This window comes from Symsagittifera roscoffensis, chromosome 8, assembly GCF_963678635.1.
Source record: "Symsagittifera roscoffensis chromosome 8, txSymRosc1.1, whole genome shotgun sequence".
In the NCBI taxonomy this organism is placed as follows: Eukaryota; Metazoa; Xenacoelomorpha; order Acoela; family Convolutidae; genus Symsagittifera; species Symsagittifera roscoffensis.
In genome coordinates, this window is record NC_087069.1 from 31,204,724 (window position 1) to 31,224,153 (window position 19,430).

Below are 19,430 nucleotides of genomic sequence, written 5' to 3' on the forward strand. Positions count from 1 at the left end.
ATCCGTCTTAGAAATCGTTACAAATTGGTTGAAAGAAGCTTATCTGCCATATTTGATGTGTTACTGGAAGCAAAAATTGTCACTTTGTACTTTATATTGCATGTGGGGATGATTTTCACAAAATATCTAAAACTTTTTTACAAAATTTTTTTCATTTTATGTTTTTTTCATCTATTTTTTTCATGCTATTACTGCTTCATAGACCTTGAAAGGCAGTCGGAACATTCAGGGCTTCGCTCTGATACGAGCAGTTTTGCTGATCTTATGCACATACTGCAATAAAAGAATACTTTCAAAACTAAAACTAATATTTGCGACTTAGGTTGACAAAAAGGAATTTCATACTATCACCCAAGCTTTGGTTGTGTAAAGAATATTGTATTTAGGACAACTTATGCCCCGAAACCAAACTTGACAAATTTCATCGCTGATTTTTGTCTGAATCGATAATAACAAAAATTTTGCTCTACAGTGCTCAATAATTGGTTGATCTTTCCGCAACTAAACAATAATTATACAATTTAACAATTCAAAGCAATACGCCTGACTAAAATTCAGTTTTTCGAAGAAGTATTTAATAGCTAAACTTACCTGTAAACTTTGATCATTTAACTAAAATTTTATTTCAAGTGATATATTTTAAAGCAAAAACTATATGCAAATTTACAGCAATTGAATCCACTTATTTAAACTCTTAGTTTTACTCAGTCTAATTAAGATTATCATTTTCTTCATTCAAAATTGTTAACGTTAAGAATAGGTGATACTTTTTCTCGCAATTCAAAACCCTAATTTTACGACTGTTTTCATCTTTGTTAATTTTCACTTGTTAATTTTCTTTGTTAATTTTCAAAATAATTTCATGTTGATTCCCGAAGTTAAGTTTTTGAAATTTTCCACCTACTTTAGTGTTATCACCAAGTCTTCCATAACTTTTTTCTATCTAAACATGAAGTATTACAAAATAGAGTCCCATTCCATCTGATATGTTTTGAATCTGCTCTAAAATGATGATTGTTAATATTACATTTTTCGAAATATTGGTTCAGTTAGCATTGAAAATTAACCAGAAATAGTATACATTTAATCAGCTCATTTCACAATTCAGAGTTATTTGTTCTCATTAGGTCAATTTTTTGCATCTTCATTTTCAGGTTCAGATTCGTTTTTCACAGGTACCTTTCCGCCGACACTAAAACAAAGACACCGAATTTAAAAAACGAAATTTCCAAGCTACTTTTGTGTTGGTAACCACGCCGTAACATAGCCAGTTATATGCTCCACTGTGGAAAAAAACTCCTCGCACCGAAATGTTATTTGATTTCCGTCTTAGTTTAATTGCAGTAATTAATATCCCATATTTGTGATTAATAACTTTATGGGAAAAAAAGTATCTTAGTTAAAAGTTCAGTATCGAAAGACGCCTAAGAGATGCTGCATAAACAAAAGACGATGTTTTTCATTTAATTTCGAAATGCCTGCTTTTGGTCAATAAGCCAGAAAATAAAGTACAAACCCTCAATAGAAATATGAATGAATGTTAGAAAGATGAAGCCAAAACTTAGTTCTCAACAAAGAGAAAAATACGCGATAGAGTGAGTTGTCATAAATATAGCAGCAAGATTTCAGACACTTGACAAACCTGATTCAACTACAGAGCAGCTTAAACAGTGTGAACTTAACATTTCCTTTTTTGCTAGCTTGTTGGTGAGAAAAAGAAGAAATCATGTTTTAAAATTAGTAGATGATAGCAGTGAGCGTTCCAAACATCAACCGATGCCCACAGAACGAATGATTCCTTGGTTTATTTTAAAGGGGCCATTTATTTTCATTATGTTCAATAACACTTGAAGAACAACTAATATATTATTTTTGTATGGAGTGCGCAAAAACCAAAACAGAAAATCGGAAAAGTTGTTGAAATTGAGACCCACTTCACTTACCCACTGGTCCTGCATTCTTCTGCTGAGGGGTTACTGGCGCAGGTGTTTTGGCTGCCCCCGAGCCGCGTCTGTTTTGCTGCTGCTGCTGCTGCTGCTGCTGCTGTTGGGGAGGGGACTGTGCTGCTCCGTTAGAGGAATCTAACCTGCTCTCTCGTTGACCCTCATACACCTACGGAACATTCTTTTTTTTTTCAATTCAAAAATCGGAAATCGATTGTTTCGTCAACGGTCACGTAATATTGCGTTTAAGTTGTCCAAATAATCCTCAAACGATTATTTCAAACTTGAATGACTTCGTTGATAATGTTTCAAATATTGAAACCTAAATGGATTACAAGAGAGCTTAATAACCTCGCTGTTGGTCCTGTTGTATCCTTCATTTGTCTCAAATCTTCTCCCATTGCGCTTCGTCTCCCGCTGTTGTCCATTTTCACTTCTGTCCGCCTAAAAAGACCAAGAGAAAGTTTATTCAGGGAATTATAAAATGAGTATCCAAATTGGCAACTGGTTGATCTAACCTCAACACTTCTGAGAGCGTACATATTGTCGAACTCGTCCTGAAACAGAAGGAGGAGAATAGTAATTGTGTATCTGAAGTTCCATTCACCTCCTGTAAACTGTTAACTAATGGCAAAATTTGAAAGCATAAATTTTAAATCTGCAATTCCGGTGTATGTTTTCCACACTATTTGTAGATATTTCTGTAATGATGTGACGCAGATGCTTCCAAATGTCGCAAAAACTTTGAAACTGCAAAAACCGAACGTTTTTTTTTTAAATAAAGACTAATCGAAATCAAAATTTAGGTTATTTTGTTCATACCACGAAGAAAGATTTGAAATTTAAAGAGAAGGTAATAAAAATTTAGGAAACAAAATCAGTAGGCCTAATAGAGTCCTAAATAGTCACAATCCATGTTGGGTTCTACTTGTCTATGTCACCTCATTTCCATGTATGGTATGGGATTTCTGCTGATTTTTGAGACAGACATAGACGATGAGGATGATGAGGAGAAAGAACAACACCACTGCCACCAGAATGATCAACACCAGCAAGTATGTCTCCAGGGTGTCATGACCATCGTCCCCGTCCTGACTGTCCGCGACATTGGGATTTTCTACGGCTGAACAAAAAAAACCTAGTATGCATATTGCAAAAATATTACACTAAAAACCGAATCTGACAAAAAACAAGGCTTCGAACTTTCGAGGAGCCATTGGAACCAAACTGAATTTCAAATCAGAACCTTTATTGCCAACAAAACATAGGGGGCAGTTTTAGATTTTTTTCAGCTCCAATCGTGCAATAAACGCTCATGGAACAAGCGACTTCTGCATTAAATGCTATTTTTTCCTGTTCTGTAACAATTCCCTGTTTTATTGTTGCACCCAAAACTTGAATATCAAGTAAAGCAAACAGACAAGTTAACTTTTTAAGCTCAGCGGTATCAATTTTTTCATCTTAAAAAAATGATTGATAACGCTTCTGGGAAAACTGAATGAGTAAAACTTTCTCTACTTAATTTCTTACGTGATGCACGCCAATTATGATTCTAGATAAATGCTAAGTGACGCAAGCCAATTAAGACGAATTAGCAGCACCAAACAATTTTTAAAAAAAAATTTACCAAATAACGGACCTCAATTTATAGAGCGGACGTATTTTAACTAGTATATACGAAAAAGTTCATTAAAAACAACAGACCCTGCCCAGATTGGAACCCTCTTATTTCGGTGCTGGTCTCCTTCCCTACCTCTACGTTACAGATCCATGATGCCTAGAAGCTAAAGTGCTATTTGTAAGATAATAGTCTCTGCTAATATCCTTAGCATTGGCTGTACTTAATACCTGGATCAAAATGAACACTTTCAGAATGAACTCATTTTGTCGCAACAGTTGGAAAAAAGAGAGTTCATACTATAATACAAGATAAGCTTGCGTAAATAGCGTGCAGTAATTAGTCTACAACACGTGTCTTAATCATAAACATTCAAATCACTTTCAATCGATTAATTGGATCATTTTTGCCGCAACAGCGAATAAGACTACAAATTTAAGAACGTTAGAAAATGAAATAAACGATGAGAATTGAAATTTTCGTTCAATAATAATAATATTAAAAAAATGTTTTCAAGCTAATTTACTATTAGTGATTGTATTGAAACCGCATTTACAACCATGAAACAAACATTTGCGTGAGAGATAGTCATGAGACCTTCTGGTCCGTTTCAGACTTCTTGTTTATTTCTTTTGTGACAAGTAGTGTTAAAGAGTTTGTCGTGGTCAATGCTAATTCGACTACTCACTTTCAACTGAGACTGTGAGGATGCGGTTGTCCTGTTGAGTCTGTGGATTGTTCAGCGTCTCATCTGTCCTGGCTGCCAACTGCCTCTCTGACTCAGCTGTCCCCTCAGCATCACTCACCTGCTCAATCACATTTCAACTTTACTTCACACTTCAATTTCCCACTCGGCAGTTGTTTACACTAATTCGCGAGCGGTCGTTTAATTTCAACAGGAACATTACCAGCTCTGTCTTTTCCAATGTGTTTCCGAGCTCACTCTTATAGTCCAATTTACTTCCAAAAATAACCTTTTGGTTCCCATTAGCCAATTAAACTCTTGAAAATAAGTCACCGTTTAAATTAGCTAAACGTGTTGGATCTCTGGCTAATCAAGGAAAATTAAAGCCGACAGGCATTTGGAAATACGTTAATGAACTCAAGGAAGCAAAAATACTTTAAGGAATTTTAGTGATTTTTAATAAATAAAAGATATAGCAGAAAAAGAAACTTGAAAAGCTTTCTTTGAAATTTGGAAGTTTAAAAATTTTGATTTCGTATTCTTTGAATTCTTGAAACTTTTCAAAATCTTTTAAGATTGAAACTTTTGGCACTGAAGTAAGACTGCATCTCAAAAAACCAGCGAAAAAAGATAGAAGGACTCAAAAATGCAAGAAAAACAAATTGTGCCACGGACGAATATCAACTTCACAATGCAAATCTCTGATAGCCTAAAATTAAACTCAAAACTACCAATTTGAACTCTGGATATTCGGCTTATAACTTTTATTTTATGATCATAGGTTGAGCAGCAACAAACGCACTTTAGTAAAGCGGATACAACGAGATCATGATGTTTAAATATCACATAACATTTGCTCAAAACTTTGTCTTAAATTGTGCTACTTTGGTTGAAAAAGAAGGTGGACTGATCCTACAATACTACGCGCGCGCTCCTTTCTAATGGAGCTAACGGTTTGAGAAAAATTCTAGTTTCTGCGGTTCGCAGAGGATCCATCGAAATCTATCCAGCCAGTCTAAGATGTTCGGTTTTTCTTATTTCCCCACCTTCCAGACAGGAGTTGTTCTTGCTGAGCGAAGATCTTTTCTGCGACTAAAGGCCGTTTTTTGCGTCTAGAACTTTCACGTGCTACAACTGTTGCAACCAAAATCGGCCAGGCTGTGTGGTAGACCTGAAGCTGGAGGCCAGTGAGAGCTGGACCTCACATACTTTGTACCAATGTTGTTCAAGTAATGGATCGTCAAAAATAGACAGGGAAGCGTATCGGGGATTAGAAAGAGGTCGCAAGACCTGATAATCTCCTACCATTTGTTTCAAATTATGTATTCACGTGAAAATTTACTATCAGTACCAATAAGTAAAGGAGAAGAGTGAAACTTGCCTTTTGTACAACTATGGAGTCCACCTTGGTTGAGCCCTGACTGAAACCGGTCACAATTACACGCACCAATCGGTCATTGTCCACTCTGAGAATGTTGAACAGCTGCAATGAACACATACACCTCAGTTATTAATCACATCGTCAAAATGAAAATGATCAGTTTTTCGATAGGTACAAGTATCGCACAGAAACTATTACTAATGTGCTCAATAAAATCTATTTTTAACTATTTTAGTTGTTCAGATGTCTCCTTAACTTTTGATTAGCCGGGTTTGCATATAAGTGACTTAAACTTGAGCCTTTATTCTTTTTCAGCTAAACCAAGCTAGAATGTTTAATATAATAAATTTGTCTACGAGTGGTCCATGAAAATTTCCCAGCATTTATTGTGACCATTTATTAATTTCTGCACAATCAATACCCTTACTAAGGCAACTAACCAGTAGTTCATATCGCGCCTTCTCTTCTCTGTATGTCTGTGAATCTGTTTCCAGTAACCTCGAATCGAACACTACATCGAATGTCACTTTCACTGTGATCTGGACAGCCTTCACACACGTGTTGGGGGTGTCTGGATCGGTGGCATAGCCAGAGGAGCAGCTGCACGTGGATATTGAGTGGAAGTCAGAGCAGGAACAGCCGACTGTGGAGAGACTGGGGTTACACGTGTCGGACGGAAGAACTAAAGACATAACATAAACAATTAAATGGATTAATTAGTTCTATTGCAGAGACATACTTAGGAAGGAGGAGGAGGAGGAGGCTGCATTTTTTGTCTTTTCCTACCTTTCCACTATCACAACGTTCCTGTCTTTTCTACTATTTCGCGACATCATTTTGACTGAACATCCCTTACTTTTTCATACTATGCCACTACTCACTACACTTGAATAGAGCGTGAGCATAAAAAAAAAGCAAGTTACATTGGTCAAAAGCTTCCAAAATAATTCTAAAATAGCATTTTGCTCATTTCCCTTTAGTTTCATCTGGTCCGGACTATTTTGCAAAAATAATGTTGTTTTAAACATTTTAAACTGATCTGGCTGACCAAATAAACGCTTGAAGAAGTTTCGACGGTTGACAATTCACACGAACTCGCAGTGCTCCCAAGTATACTCACTCAAAGAGAAGGAATCAATTCACTAGAGCTAACTCACACGTTCTCAAACATTAGCTAACTCTACTTAAAGTTCGCAAGTGTTATTTCTCTTGTTTGCTATTATCTCACCTTCACAGTCGATGAAGGGGCCTCTGACCACTGGCTGGAATCCAGGGGCACAGAAACACTCTGCAGTAGATCCACTCTGTCTCTGGCTGCAGTTGGCTCTAGTCGCAATGTCTGTGATACAATTGGCCCCCACTGCCGCCGCACACTCCCCTATTACAAAACAAAATTAATAACAATAGCACAGATAGTGGCACAGATAGTTCCGACTATTTTTTTTAAAAAAACTTATAAGAAAATATGTTTCCATTTTTTCAACTTTTGGCCGTTAGAACGGTTAGAACATAGATATTGTCCTTAACTTGCTACAACTGTCTTTCGAAAATGAATAATAAAATAAAAAATGAAACAAAATGTTTCGAACAAACTTGGTACAATTTTTTTCAGTTTTTACAAAACACTTCTTTGAATTCAATTTAATGTTGCCTTACATAATTTTTCAATAACTAGTTTTCCTTTAATTTTCCTATTGAACATTTTTCATTAAATAAACGTTACTCGATTGCTTTATTGACTCAAAGGTAGACTAAAAAGGAAACTTCAAACCGGTTTTTCTCGAAATTAAAAAAAGATGCATTCTATTACACTAAGCTCGCTAAAAAAAATCAGGAAATAAAATTAGCCTTAAAAAGAAATAGCTGATTTTAGGATTTGAACAGCCTCAAAAACACTTGTTTGTGCGAGTAAGGTTGGAAAAAAAATTGTTTTTGTGAAGGGAGACCGCCATTCAGAAAACAAGCAAAATCAATATAGCAAAGAGAACAAAAACATTACTAAAACCAGGTATGAAAACGATTCAAATTTTATGAACTCACTTTTATGAATTATCTCGACTGATGTTCCATTTAACTCGATTAGTATAGATATAAGCAAGAGGCACTGTTGTTTTTCAGTCAGTGAATGGGGAGGTGAGCTATAAGTTAGCTTAGAAATTAGTATGATTGACAGCATTTACGTTTGCTAAATGATTAATAGTAAAAAGCGAATTAGTTTTCAATTTTTTTCAATTTTCAACTATTTTCAAAACTATTTTCAATAGTTTTCAATTTTCAACTTCAGGGGAGCAGTGGTGAAGTGGTTACGTCTCCGCCTCTCAATCGAAAGGTCGGATGTTCGAGGCCCACCATGATCCGTGCTCGTTGCTTGAGGGTGAGGCAACATTACCCAGCCCAAAAAAATAACCAAAAAAAATTGCATGTAGTTCTTAAGCAGGGGCACAACAGCGGTTCGCCGTGATGAGCTGTACAGCTCGTATGTTGGTCCTATCCCTCGTGGATAAATGATCTTAATTAATTAATTTTTTTCCAGATTTTGTTCCAAAATTACTTTTCACCGCTTAAAAACGTAGTTTTCACAGTTTATTCAACAGCCTATTGCTCTATTCGCTGACTTTACTTGCTTTAAATTCGACTAAGAAGGAAAAACTTTGAAACCGGTTTTCCTAAAATCATGAGTGAAATGGCTCTAAAACAGTACATCACTTAAGCCCATCTTCGCGAATATGAATTCATTCGCGCCATATGATTTTGTCTTACAAGAAAAAAAGCACCCGAATACTGTATTCTTTCTCACTTCCTCTTCTAGACAATAATAAAACGTCAGGCAACTTTTAACTGTTCGAAGGCAAAAAAAATTGTAATCACAGACAGAAAAATGGCAAGTGAAATTATGAGAGCAGTGAAATTAATTTTAAAAAATCAGAATGACTAATTATAATGCCAAACGTTTGTGAAAAAATTGAAAAAAAAACACCCAGGACAAACAATCCGTCACAAGGAACAATAATTTGAGTATAATAGCTAATGTCTGATGAGAATTATTGAAGCCAATTAGCTTGCTTCATTTCAATTTGGAAAGAAGATTTAATCGAGTTAGAGAATAAATCACGCTTACGAGTTGAGCATCATGATAAAAGCAAAAAAGCACTAAGTTTACTCTAAAAAATTGATCAAATGTCTCATTTAAAACCGCCATGATTTCACAAAAAATGATGGCAGATGCCTGAAGTATGTTGTTTTTACTTTAAGGGTTAAAGGGTTACAAAAACCACGAAAAGCTACTATATCTATAAATTATGCTATAAGCCTCGCACTAAAATGAGCGATTCGAGTTGGAAAAAATGACCGTATTGCACTATGCTCGCAAGCACGTTCCGTAAAAAATGTGAAATCTTTTGGTAAGCAAGGCACAAAATTGATGAACTGCAGACCCAAATAGGCTAATTCCTTCGAAACTATTATTTTGAAACAACCAAAGAGTGTTAAGAAAAAAAGCTTTTAGAACTTTCACTACCATTTTCCTATCAATATATCGAGTTTGATTTAACTAGGTCTGAATTTTACCGGAAACTTCGAAGCACACATGTCTGGCAATTAAAACCGAATAATGCACAAAACTTTGATAAAGTCGTCTTACTTTTACAGAGTAGTTGACTGTGTAAACAATTTCTATCATGTGTCCAGCGTCGATTAATATTGAGTTAGGACCGATGGGTATAACTCATAGAGTAATTTCGGATAGGGTACACCGTCTGCTCGTCACGCTATCTTATTTTCGGCCGGATAGATTCGTGCAACTTCTTAGTCTAATACCGATCCTAATCTTACTCTTATACTATCTAGTCTCAGGTTGTTTAACTAGTCTCTGCTAGGCTCAATAGATCTAGGGTATACTGGTTTATTGCGGCTGCTGAAGTACTCGGGAGAGTTCAACTAATTTCTAAGTTAAATTCAAATCTCTCTGGTGCTGAAATTACAAGTAATTTCAGCACTTACAAATAAGTGGATTGTTAGTTAGATGGATCATGATTGGTTAATATTAAATACTTTACATTGGTAAAATATCTAATTTATCCAATCATAAAATGTAGTTTAGATCAGGTTCCATCCATCCGGGTTTTACAGAGTTTTTTAGAATAGTCTTTCTGCAATTCAAAAGATGGATGATGGACGTTGGTATTTGGCGAAGATCTTATTTCTTCTGGGTTTTTAGAAAGGGTTGGATAGTGAATCGACGTTTGAGGTCGTTAGACACTAGTTAAGTGGGTGGGGGAGAACAAAGTTGTTCTTTTTGATCCAAGGATAGGCCTTGATGATCAAGTTTTAAATTTAATTAAATAGAAAATTATTTAAGATCCAAGGATAAGCCTTGATGATCTGATCTTAAAATTAAGTGAATTTAAGTTTAAAATGTTTTAAATTTGTGTAAAGAATAGATTTAGTATTTTTATGATATTAGTGAGCTTATGATTGCTGTTATGTTTAGGCGATGAAGCTGGAACAACAGGATGATTTATAATTACTAACCATTTATTGTCATGCTACTAATTTTTATTTTGATTTTTCAATAAATATTTTTCAAACATGTTTTGTATATTACTGCAGAATTTAGGAAAACGATCTGAGATCTTTTTATCAATCGTTATTGTATATTAATAATTTTGTTTAGCGCCTGAAATGATTTTGAAGATTGACTTCAAAATTTTATGTTTGCAAATGAAAATCTAAATTCATTGCTAGTAGTATTCTAAATACAAAAATTTGTTTTTATTAAACTTAACATTTTGTAAATGTTTTGTCTAAATTCTAATCTATTATTGGTTAATGCTAAGCTATTAAGGTCTTGTTCGAGACTTATGGTCGCACCAGATGAGTTAGGACCGATGTAATTTCGGATAGGGTACACCGTCTGCTCGTCACGCTATCTTATTTTCGGCCGGATAGATTCGTGCAACTTCTTAGTCTAATACCGATCCTAATCTTACTCTTATACTATCTAGTCTCAGGTTGTTTAACTAGTCTCTGCTAGGCTCAATAGATCTAGGGTATACTGGTTTATTGCGGCTGCTGAAGTACTCGGGAGAGTTCAACTAATTTCTAAGTTAAATTCAAATCTCTCTGGTGCTGAAATTACAAGTAATTTCAGCACTTACAAATAAGTGGATTGTTAGTTAGATGGATCATGATTGGTTAATATTAACTACTTTACATTGGTAAAATATCTAATTTATCCAATCATAAAATGTAGTTTAGATCAGGTTCCAATATGGACCTGCTCACAAAATTTGAGAAGCTACTACGGCTAGCTATCCTTTTGCCTTCTACGTCACACTATGATGTGCAGAGACCTTGTACTAGTATTTGAGGTGCCGATGCTGCTTTTGCGTTGCTTGAACCATGATAAATTTGCCACTTATTTAATCATTTAATTTCATATAATAGCTTCCTACGAAATTTTCAACAAAATTTTTAACGTCATTTTTTAACGAAATTTTGTTGGTATATTTTACTCATTTTTGGGTAACTGAAGCTGTTTACTAGCACTACTAAAAAAGAAGCAATGAGAATGTTAAAAAAACTACATCTATAAAAATTTCATAGGTTTGCTTTGACTGCATTTCAGGAGAACCCAGTCGAGAAACCCAATAGCAAGCGTTAAGTACCCATTCACAGAATTATTTATCGAGCGGCAGTTTAGTCGACAGTAATTGGGTAGACGCTCGTTGAGCCCAATACAAAATTGCCATACAACTTTTTCCTGCCATAATAAGTTTTGAACCCTTTAAATCTAACGTACCCCTTTTCATACACTCCACCCCTCCTGAAATGAAAAAAAAAGCAGAAACGATTCTACAACGACTAAATATAACATGACTAAGTTAATACATAATCAGCCGAACCCATTTAAGCAAAAAAAGCAAGTCAGTTTTTTACAGAATTCTACACAGAGGCGAAGCTGCAAACACTTGCGAGAACACGACCAAAAAGCAGCTCTATCAAGTGACATAACAAAAAGTAGAAATAAGCCTCAAATTTAACAAATCAATTATGGCAAATAAGCTTCTTTCAAACAATTAGGAACGATTTCTAAGACGGATTGAATCTTCGCTTATGCGTTAATAGCGCGAGCGAAATATATCGCGCGTTAATTGTCCCAAATACCAATTTTTAAACCCGCGTAACTTTACGAAAATTGATCACAGGTGAAATTTATTTCCAAATTTTAGCTCAGTACAACAATACTTTTTGAATCCGTCAAAAATGGCTAGTTAAAAAGTCGAAATTTGTCCGGGGAAAAACCACCCCGCGCACAAATCGGTTACTTTCGTTATGAAAGTCGGAACACTAACAGTCTGTGTTAAATTCCATAGCATTGGCTGTACTTAATAGCTGGTTATTGATCAAAATGAACACTTTTAAAATGAACACATTTTATCGCAACAATGTTTGCGTCGCAACAAAATTTGCGACTTAGGTTGGAAAAAAGATAGTTCATACTATGACACAAGCATTGCTTGTGTAAAAATGCGCCAAATGCGTAAACTTATAACTATTCGAATGTCAAAGCACATGTTATCAATAACCTGTAAAGGTGCAACTAAATATCAAATGTGCAACAAAATATGAAAACATCTTATTGTCAATTTGATGAAGCAAATATTGTTGCTATAGGTCGCAACAAAAGTCGCAACAATATTTGCGACTTAGATTGGAAAAAAAAGAAAGTTCGTACTATAACACATCGCTTCGCAAGTGTAAAGAAAAGATAATTACGGGAAAAAATCAAATTCCCGCAATTGAAAATATCTTGCTCTTGCAAATGAAAAAACATCAGAAGTCTGATTTAAACAACAGAACAATCACACTACCTAAGTAAGGAAAAATTTCAAATTGTCCATAAAAACTTCTTTAAAGAAGAAACACTTAATACTTCAAAAAACGCTTAATGAAACCAGATATAACTCCACATCTCAACTCACTTGTGCACACTCCATCATTCATCACATATCCAGCCAGACAGTCACATGTAGTGGCATCGAACTCATCCTGACATGTGCACTTGTCCGCGTCAGCGTACAGCGCCTCAGTGCCTATGAAGTGAGCAATCACAGTAGAGAAACAACCACGCACACAAACATTCTTCTTGTTTACACTATCATAGTTCACTACGAATCCTGCTTTACAAACACACGTCTCATTTTCAGGAGTGTCTTCTGAACATTGGGTTTGGGGCGACGAGTTTGATACTATGCAATTGGTGCTGTTAGATGTTCCATTACAGTTAGCTGAAACAAAGAATTAATTTTTCGAGAGAATTTGACAATATTATCAGGTTCAAATTGAGTACAAGGCCAAATCCTCTTTTCTTATAGTAATAAAAAAAAATCGGATGCTGAGCAAGTAGCACAAAAAGTTGCGATCACAGTTATATTTGCATGAAAAATTAAGACAAAAAACTAAATTGAATTTTTCTTGGATTATTTATTTTGAGTGTTGGGAGACAAACTTTCGCGCCGTTTTCTCGCCACCGAAAATACTTTTTCGAAAGTTTTCATTGCATTCAGAATTACGGCAGAAAAATCTTCAATTTGGCATGTCAAACAAGCTCACATAATCGTCTTCGTGGTACCCGATTTTGCATACCATGACACAAAAGCCGAAGACAAAGTTCCTTCATCTTCAATGATCGGAACAAATTTCTCAATGAAAAAACCAAAAAGTTGTTATTTGATTTTAAACAGCCATTGGCAAGAACTCATACTTATACCGCAAATGCTCTCGGAGGCGTATGAAAATCTATTCACGTTTTTCAAAGTGTCTAAAACTTTGTACCGCAGTTTTTAGGTTGAAAAATTCAAATTCACTTGATCTTTGAATATTTAATCTTTCTTGGCTGAGGGGCAGGGGTTAAAAAGGAGCTCCAAATGATCTGTTTTGATATTTGATATGAAACATAACATAACTACGTGGCGTGAACTCACTGGAACACTGTGCATTGTCGTCTGGCCCGTATCCGGCCACGCATCTGCAGCTGGTGACGTTATCCTCATCCGGACACTTGCAAACCCCTTCTCTCCCATCCGCAGACAGCATATTTCGATTACACACTATATCCACACACCTAATCAAACTTTTTACTCACAGGCGAAGCGGAGCTGCGCCATACTTGAGATAGTGGCGTGGCGATGTTGCAATTCGCATACAAAAGACAGTGGCGTGGCGATGTTGCAATTCGCATACAAAAGCAAACATAGCCATCTGACAGTTGGAAATGAGTAATGAACGCAAGGAAACAGAAAAAAAACTGACTTGTTTTTGAAGAAACTTCAATTTTGAATTTTAAAGAAAAAAATATATGCCCTTAAAGCTCTTTGAAGTTCACGAACAACTTATGATTGACACTTTTTTGATAAAATCAATCCAACTTGAGAAAACTGAATCAATAGGTAAATTTTTAATTCCGCTGGGAAATCTGAAAATTAAATTTCACTCTTTAAACGAAGTCGATCACGTTTTTCGTGAACTTTCACAAAAAGCGCAAAAGTAAATTTGAGCTTGAATAAACACTTTAAGACTTTTTCCTGAAAAAAAAAAAACAAAAAAATCACCAAGACCTACATGACAGTACTCACAACGTTCATTACTTTTTAAAATATCACAGATAACGCTAGAAAGTAAAAAATAGTATGGCAACTCTTCACAATGGCAACTCTTCACAAACCAAATTAATCAGGATTCATTGCTTAGTAGTTCTGTGAAACAATCCAATCCATATCGAAATCAACACCCGATAAGGCATGACTAATTGGTTTCTGTGCACGCTAACATAGTTTATTTCACATAGTTTTTCTATTTATTATGGTAAAATGCTGCGTAGCGTATTGTCGAATCTTAAAAGGCTATCAATAGTCGCCTGCGACCATTTTTTTGCCTCAAGTGTTTTTACTAAGTGACTGGCTTGCATAAATACGATTTGAGTTCAGACTTTTTCGCTGACTCCAATGGCAAAATCAAAGATTCCTCTGTGATGGAAACAAAACAAGCCATGTTGAATGAACTTTGTTATTGAGCCCATGCTTCTCACCTTGTGTTGTCCATGGTGTCCGATAGATACCCAGTCTTACATGCGCAGGATGAGGTCTGGGAGGGGGAGAAGCAGTTGCAGTGGTTGTCCTCTTCACTTCCAGAAGAGGGGGAGAAGATGGTGTCTCCTCTAAGGGGGTCACAAAACGAACCAGACGATTCTAAAAACACAACAAATGCTTACAAGCCAATTTGAATTAGGGTCCTAGCCCGGTCACTTTTGGCTAGCGTGTCTGCAGAAAGAGACATGAGCAGAGAAATTTATGTAGCCAAACAGTGACCCCAAAAATGACAAGGTATTATGTCATTTTATGGTCAATTTTACGAAGCCAAAAAGTGACATACCCCATGTCACTTTTTGGAACTTGGGGAAAACACCAAAAAGTGACAAGGGTCTCCTTTTCGGAAAATAGCTGAAATTCGTCTGAAAACCCCTACTAAAATCCCGAAAATACCAAAAACCACATAAAAGGTTTTTACTTCATTGACTAAACACAAAAAACCAGAATTTACAGAGTTTTGACTTTGAAAGTTGACTTAAAATTAGAAAATGGGAGAAAAACAGGCCAAAAAGTGCGCAACCCAAAAAAGACCCATGGGTTCAAAAACAACATAATAACCAAAAAATCAATAGTAAACTGAAATAAAACAAACTGTTACGAATTAAACCTTTCTCAAGATGGGAATTGACTGAAAACTATAGCGAAAAACAAAGAACTGAGGATTTGACGCCCAACTCTAAAATTGGGATGTATAAAAACGCCTGACTTTCTCAGCCTCATTTTTTCGGAAATTAGCTGAAACTTTTCTGAAAACAATGAGTAAGTCCAAAAAACGCCAAAGAGCAGCAAAAAGTTTGTAAAATCTTTGAATAAACACAAAAAACTAGAGTTAATAGCATTATGAACCAGCAAATTGACTAAAAATGAATAAAAAGAGGGAAAATTTTAAGGAAAAACAAATAAGTTATATTTGAACCCTAAAACCTAAAATTGAAAAAAAAATCCTCTAAATTGTCAACACCAACAGAACAAAAACAACCTTAAAATGATCACTAGCATCTCAAACCAAGTGTGAGAGATACAACAAAGAGGATTTCACTTATTAGCAATGAATATTCATTCAAATTTTGTTAGCCGGGGCTGAATTTGAGAAGCGAAAAACTTATTTCGAAAAATGGATTTTTCAAACATTTGAGATTTTTTTTTCAAATTTCATATCACTTGATTGAGCCACGAACAGTTTTCCAGCTGAAAACTTGTCGAAAAGTTTTCCAAACTTTATCGGGCTTTAATTGTGTTTAGATTAAACAATTTATTATCCAGATTGATGCCGTCAGTGAAGTTTTCTCGCCTTGATCGACATATTCGAAACTATCAGTGTTCTTGAGAAAAATAAATCTGGTAAAAATCTTAAAATGTTTTTTGACCGAACAAAATACAATCAGAATATGTTTTCGACACTATGGAGAGTGTACATGCACAATTTACTTAATTTGTTTCCAATGGTTGACGAAAAAAAAACAACCTCGATGTAAAAAAGCCATTACACCGAAAACTTTCCTCCGGCTCATTTTTGAACTTCTTATCTTGTAACAATCGCATTATAGCAACAAAAGCGTTGCTAAAAAGCTTCTCCTAACTATGAAACAGTCTTCATCAGAACAATTCAGAAACGTGCATTTTTCCGGCATACCAAAAGCAAACTTCTAGCCAAAACTTGATTTGAAGAAAAAATCAAAATTGAGTAAAAAAAGTCCTAACGTCGAAAAAAACTGCTCAGCTTAACTTTACCCAATTTTTAAGAGGTGTCATATGACGAACAACGAGTCATTGCAAATCTCTTTTAATTGGTTAGACGTGGAGAATAAAAAAACATATACTTAAAATGTTTTATAAAAACCCTTCTTAAGTGTAATGGACATATATGAGGACCCGTTTAACTGGTTTATGTCCAGATTAAATGGATCAATGAAGTTTCATCTCATTGAAAGCATGTTGGATTGTATCAGTTTCCATTAAAAAATTGAAGATCGAAAAATTACCCGAAAAACTTTTTTCAATTTTTTTTTTATTAGGGTATACTAAACAACTCATGGAGAGTTCACATCTACAATTTCATCAGTATATGTCAAATGGGTGATGAGAAAATCAAAAGTGAGCCAAAAGAGCCGAAATGGCCCCAGACCCAAAAATTTCACCTCGGCTCAAATTTGAATTTCTCAAGTTCTAGAAATCGCATTATAGCAAATAGGCCAGTGGGTAGACCTGAGGCGTGTCTGATTTTCAAAAAACTCAGCGTTGAAAATATTTTCAGGCTAAATAAAAAAATCTAAGTTTAATTTCCTCTGCCAAAAAGTGACATCTATCTGGCTAAAAACTGAAAACGTGGAAAATAGCCCCCAAAAAAATTTTTAATCGAAAAAGCAACTTCACCATCGTGTTCCTAGTTCAAAAAAGGGCCTAGAAATCATTTTTATTTAAAAACTTATTTTTCAATTCTTTCGAAGCTGAATCACCTCGATCAAAGTCGGGTTGTCAGAGTAACTACACTTTATTGCAGATTTTTCATTCAGGGATGGAAAGTTAGCCCTAAAAACTTTTTTATAGTCCAGTCGGTTAATTTAGCTCGAGAAACCACTAAAACCGTTGAGTTTTCAAAAATTGTATTATTTTTCGATGAGAGACAGACATGAAAAAAATTCGAGCCTAGCACTAAAATTACGATAGACTTAAACCGCCCTAAGATTTTGAATATTATTTTAACTCAACAAGTGATACATATTCGGAAACTACACGGAAAGGGCTTTCCAAAACAATAAATTAATGCCCAAAAACACTTTTTTTGAAACTTTTTTTGCAAACCATAAATCGACCAAAAACTGAAATTTGCCTGACCCCAAAATTTTATAGACCGTTTTTTCCGTTTTTTTTTTCAAAAGGGTTTCTTAAATTTGTGTTTTATTGCCAAAAAAATCGAATCAAGTATCTCAGACATCGGGAACCCTTTTGAGCCGATGCCTTAAAACGTAGGGCGGCCTTTACCAAAAAGTGACACGGCTAGGCTTATTGGCAAAAATCTTTTTCTGATATTGATGTTCAAATTATGACGTCCGAAATCATTATTCACTCATGTCATCATGATTAAATCTTGTCAAAAATTTAATTGCGCTGAAAAGCACCAATTCTATCAACCGATTAAGTTGCTAAAGGACATCGATATTTTATCATTTGGCAATAGTTTTAAATCAGACTCAGCTTTCTCACTTTGTAACATGTCGAATCTAATTAAAAGAGTTCGCGGTACGCTAAACAGACATTTGACATATAACGTTGGGTCGTTTAAGGGTGGCCTCAAAAATGGTTTAAAAAACGATCGTTTTTTTTTGCAGGCGGTTGAGCCTTTTGGAAACTAAAGATCGGAACAGCACTTTGCAGTACTTAATTTCAGGAGTGTCAAAAAATACTGGGTGCGGAGGGTTTGGATTTTTCGGAAAAAAAGGCATTTTCCAGTTCCGGGGATCAACATTGAACTAGTCTTGATCTTTGAACTTGGCCTGAATTTTCAGTTATTGAATGCAGACTGCAATTTCTTAATGAAAAAGTTGATTTGTGTTGCAAGGGCTCAAGAAGTATGGGGCTCTGAGCCCAAGAAGTAGGGCTCAGGGTCCCAGCAATAAAGAAGACTAGAGTAAGCTATGTATTCGAATGTTTTTTTTTATCATCTCATCCATTACCTCTCAAGCATAACCACTAAGTAGGATCTTAGGAGACGTGTATAGCTTTACTGAGCTACATTTTGAGAGCTTTAGAAAAACGTCAAGCGCATCTCTTGTTACGCTACACCAAAACCATATGCGTCATACTCAATCACATTAAACATGGAATGTTACATAAAAAAAACAAAACAAAAAATATATTCAACAGAACAAAACGACCATCAAAATAGTGGCAAAAATGGTTCCGCATTTTATCAGAGAAACATTGCGGCCTAGTGGCTGAAAAGTAAGCCTGGTCTATTTAAGTTCCCAGATTCTATCCATTGATCCACTTCACCGGTCGCACCAGATGTTCTTTTTAATAAAAATTGTCAAATGCAAATGTGTCTTCAGTCTTATTTTACATCAGATTAAGTCCAATTCAAACAGAAAAAGCTGCGTTAAATGAAAACACAAGTCTCATATGACATGCCGTTTAAAAGATGAAACATTTGCAAAATGTCGCAAGACTCCAACTTGTAACAGTGGGCGGATCGAACCCAGTATGTTAACAAAGCCGAAGATACACGTATAAGTTAGTTGCTATTTGAGCTTATTAAAAACGTGATAGCATTGTTAGGAAGAAATAGAGTCGTCTCAAATAGATAATAATTTCAATTCAACTCAAAAACTCCTCAACACTCAATTTGTGCTCGAAAAAAAAGCATGACACCAATCGAGATTTTAAAAAAAAACTCGAGCAATGCAGTTTATGATATAAAGAGGATATTTTAACGCTTTTAGAAAGAGCAATTTGGTGTGAAAGCCGGGTACAAAAAAAACTAATCAAGACAATTTTTGCATGCTTAAGCTAATTTTTCACACAGAAAGTACGTCTCAATGTCACCTAAAACCTTAAATTTGCATGCAAAAAATGGTCAAAATTGGCAGATTGCTCGTTTAAATGATTTCTGTCTGATGCAACTTCTCGCAACTTACTATATTAAGGATAATTAAGA

General features: G+C 35.2%; 1 protein-coding gene across 2 annotated transcripts in view; it reads right to left on the reverse strand.

Annotated features, from left to right (window-relative positions):
• Positions 1-877: 877 nt before the first annotated feature.
• LOC134853401 (uncharacterized) overlaps positions 878-19,430 on the reverse strand; it is a 95,926-nt gene continuing 77,373 nt past the window's right edge. The window contains exons 16-28 of one of the 2 annotated variants that reach the window (XM_063869395.1): positions 14,716-14,875; positions 13,613-13,752; positions 12,611-12,916; positions 6,856-7,005; positions 6,068-6,309; positions 5,628-5,729; positions 4,250-4,367; positions 2,885-3,066; positions 2,462-2,500; positions 2,295-2,387; positions 1,944-2,112; positions 1,643-1,662; positions 878-1,192 (exon numbers count right to left, since the gene is read on the reverse strand). In XM_063869395.1, coding sequence (XP_063725465.1) covers positions 1,652-1,662; positions 1,944-2,112; positions 2,295-2,387; positions 2,462-2,500; positions 2,885-3,066; positions 4,250-4,367; positions 5,628-5,729; positions 6,068-6,309; positions 6,856-7,005; positions 12,611-12,916; positions 13,613-13,752; positions 14,716-14,875 — 1,712 coding nt within the window. In that variant the 3' untranslated portion in view covers positions 878-1,192; positions 1,643-1,651. The remainder of the gene's footprint in view (positions 1,193-1,642; positions 1,663-1,943; positions 2,113-2,294; positions 2,388-2,461; positions 2,501-2,884; positions 3,067-4,249; positions 4,368-5,627; positions 5,730-6,067; positions 6,310-6,855; positions 7,006-12,610; positions 12,917-13,612; positions 13,753-14,715; positions 14,876-19,430) is intronic. The other variant, XM_063869394.1, reaches the window with a different exon arrangement.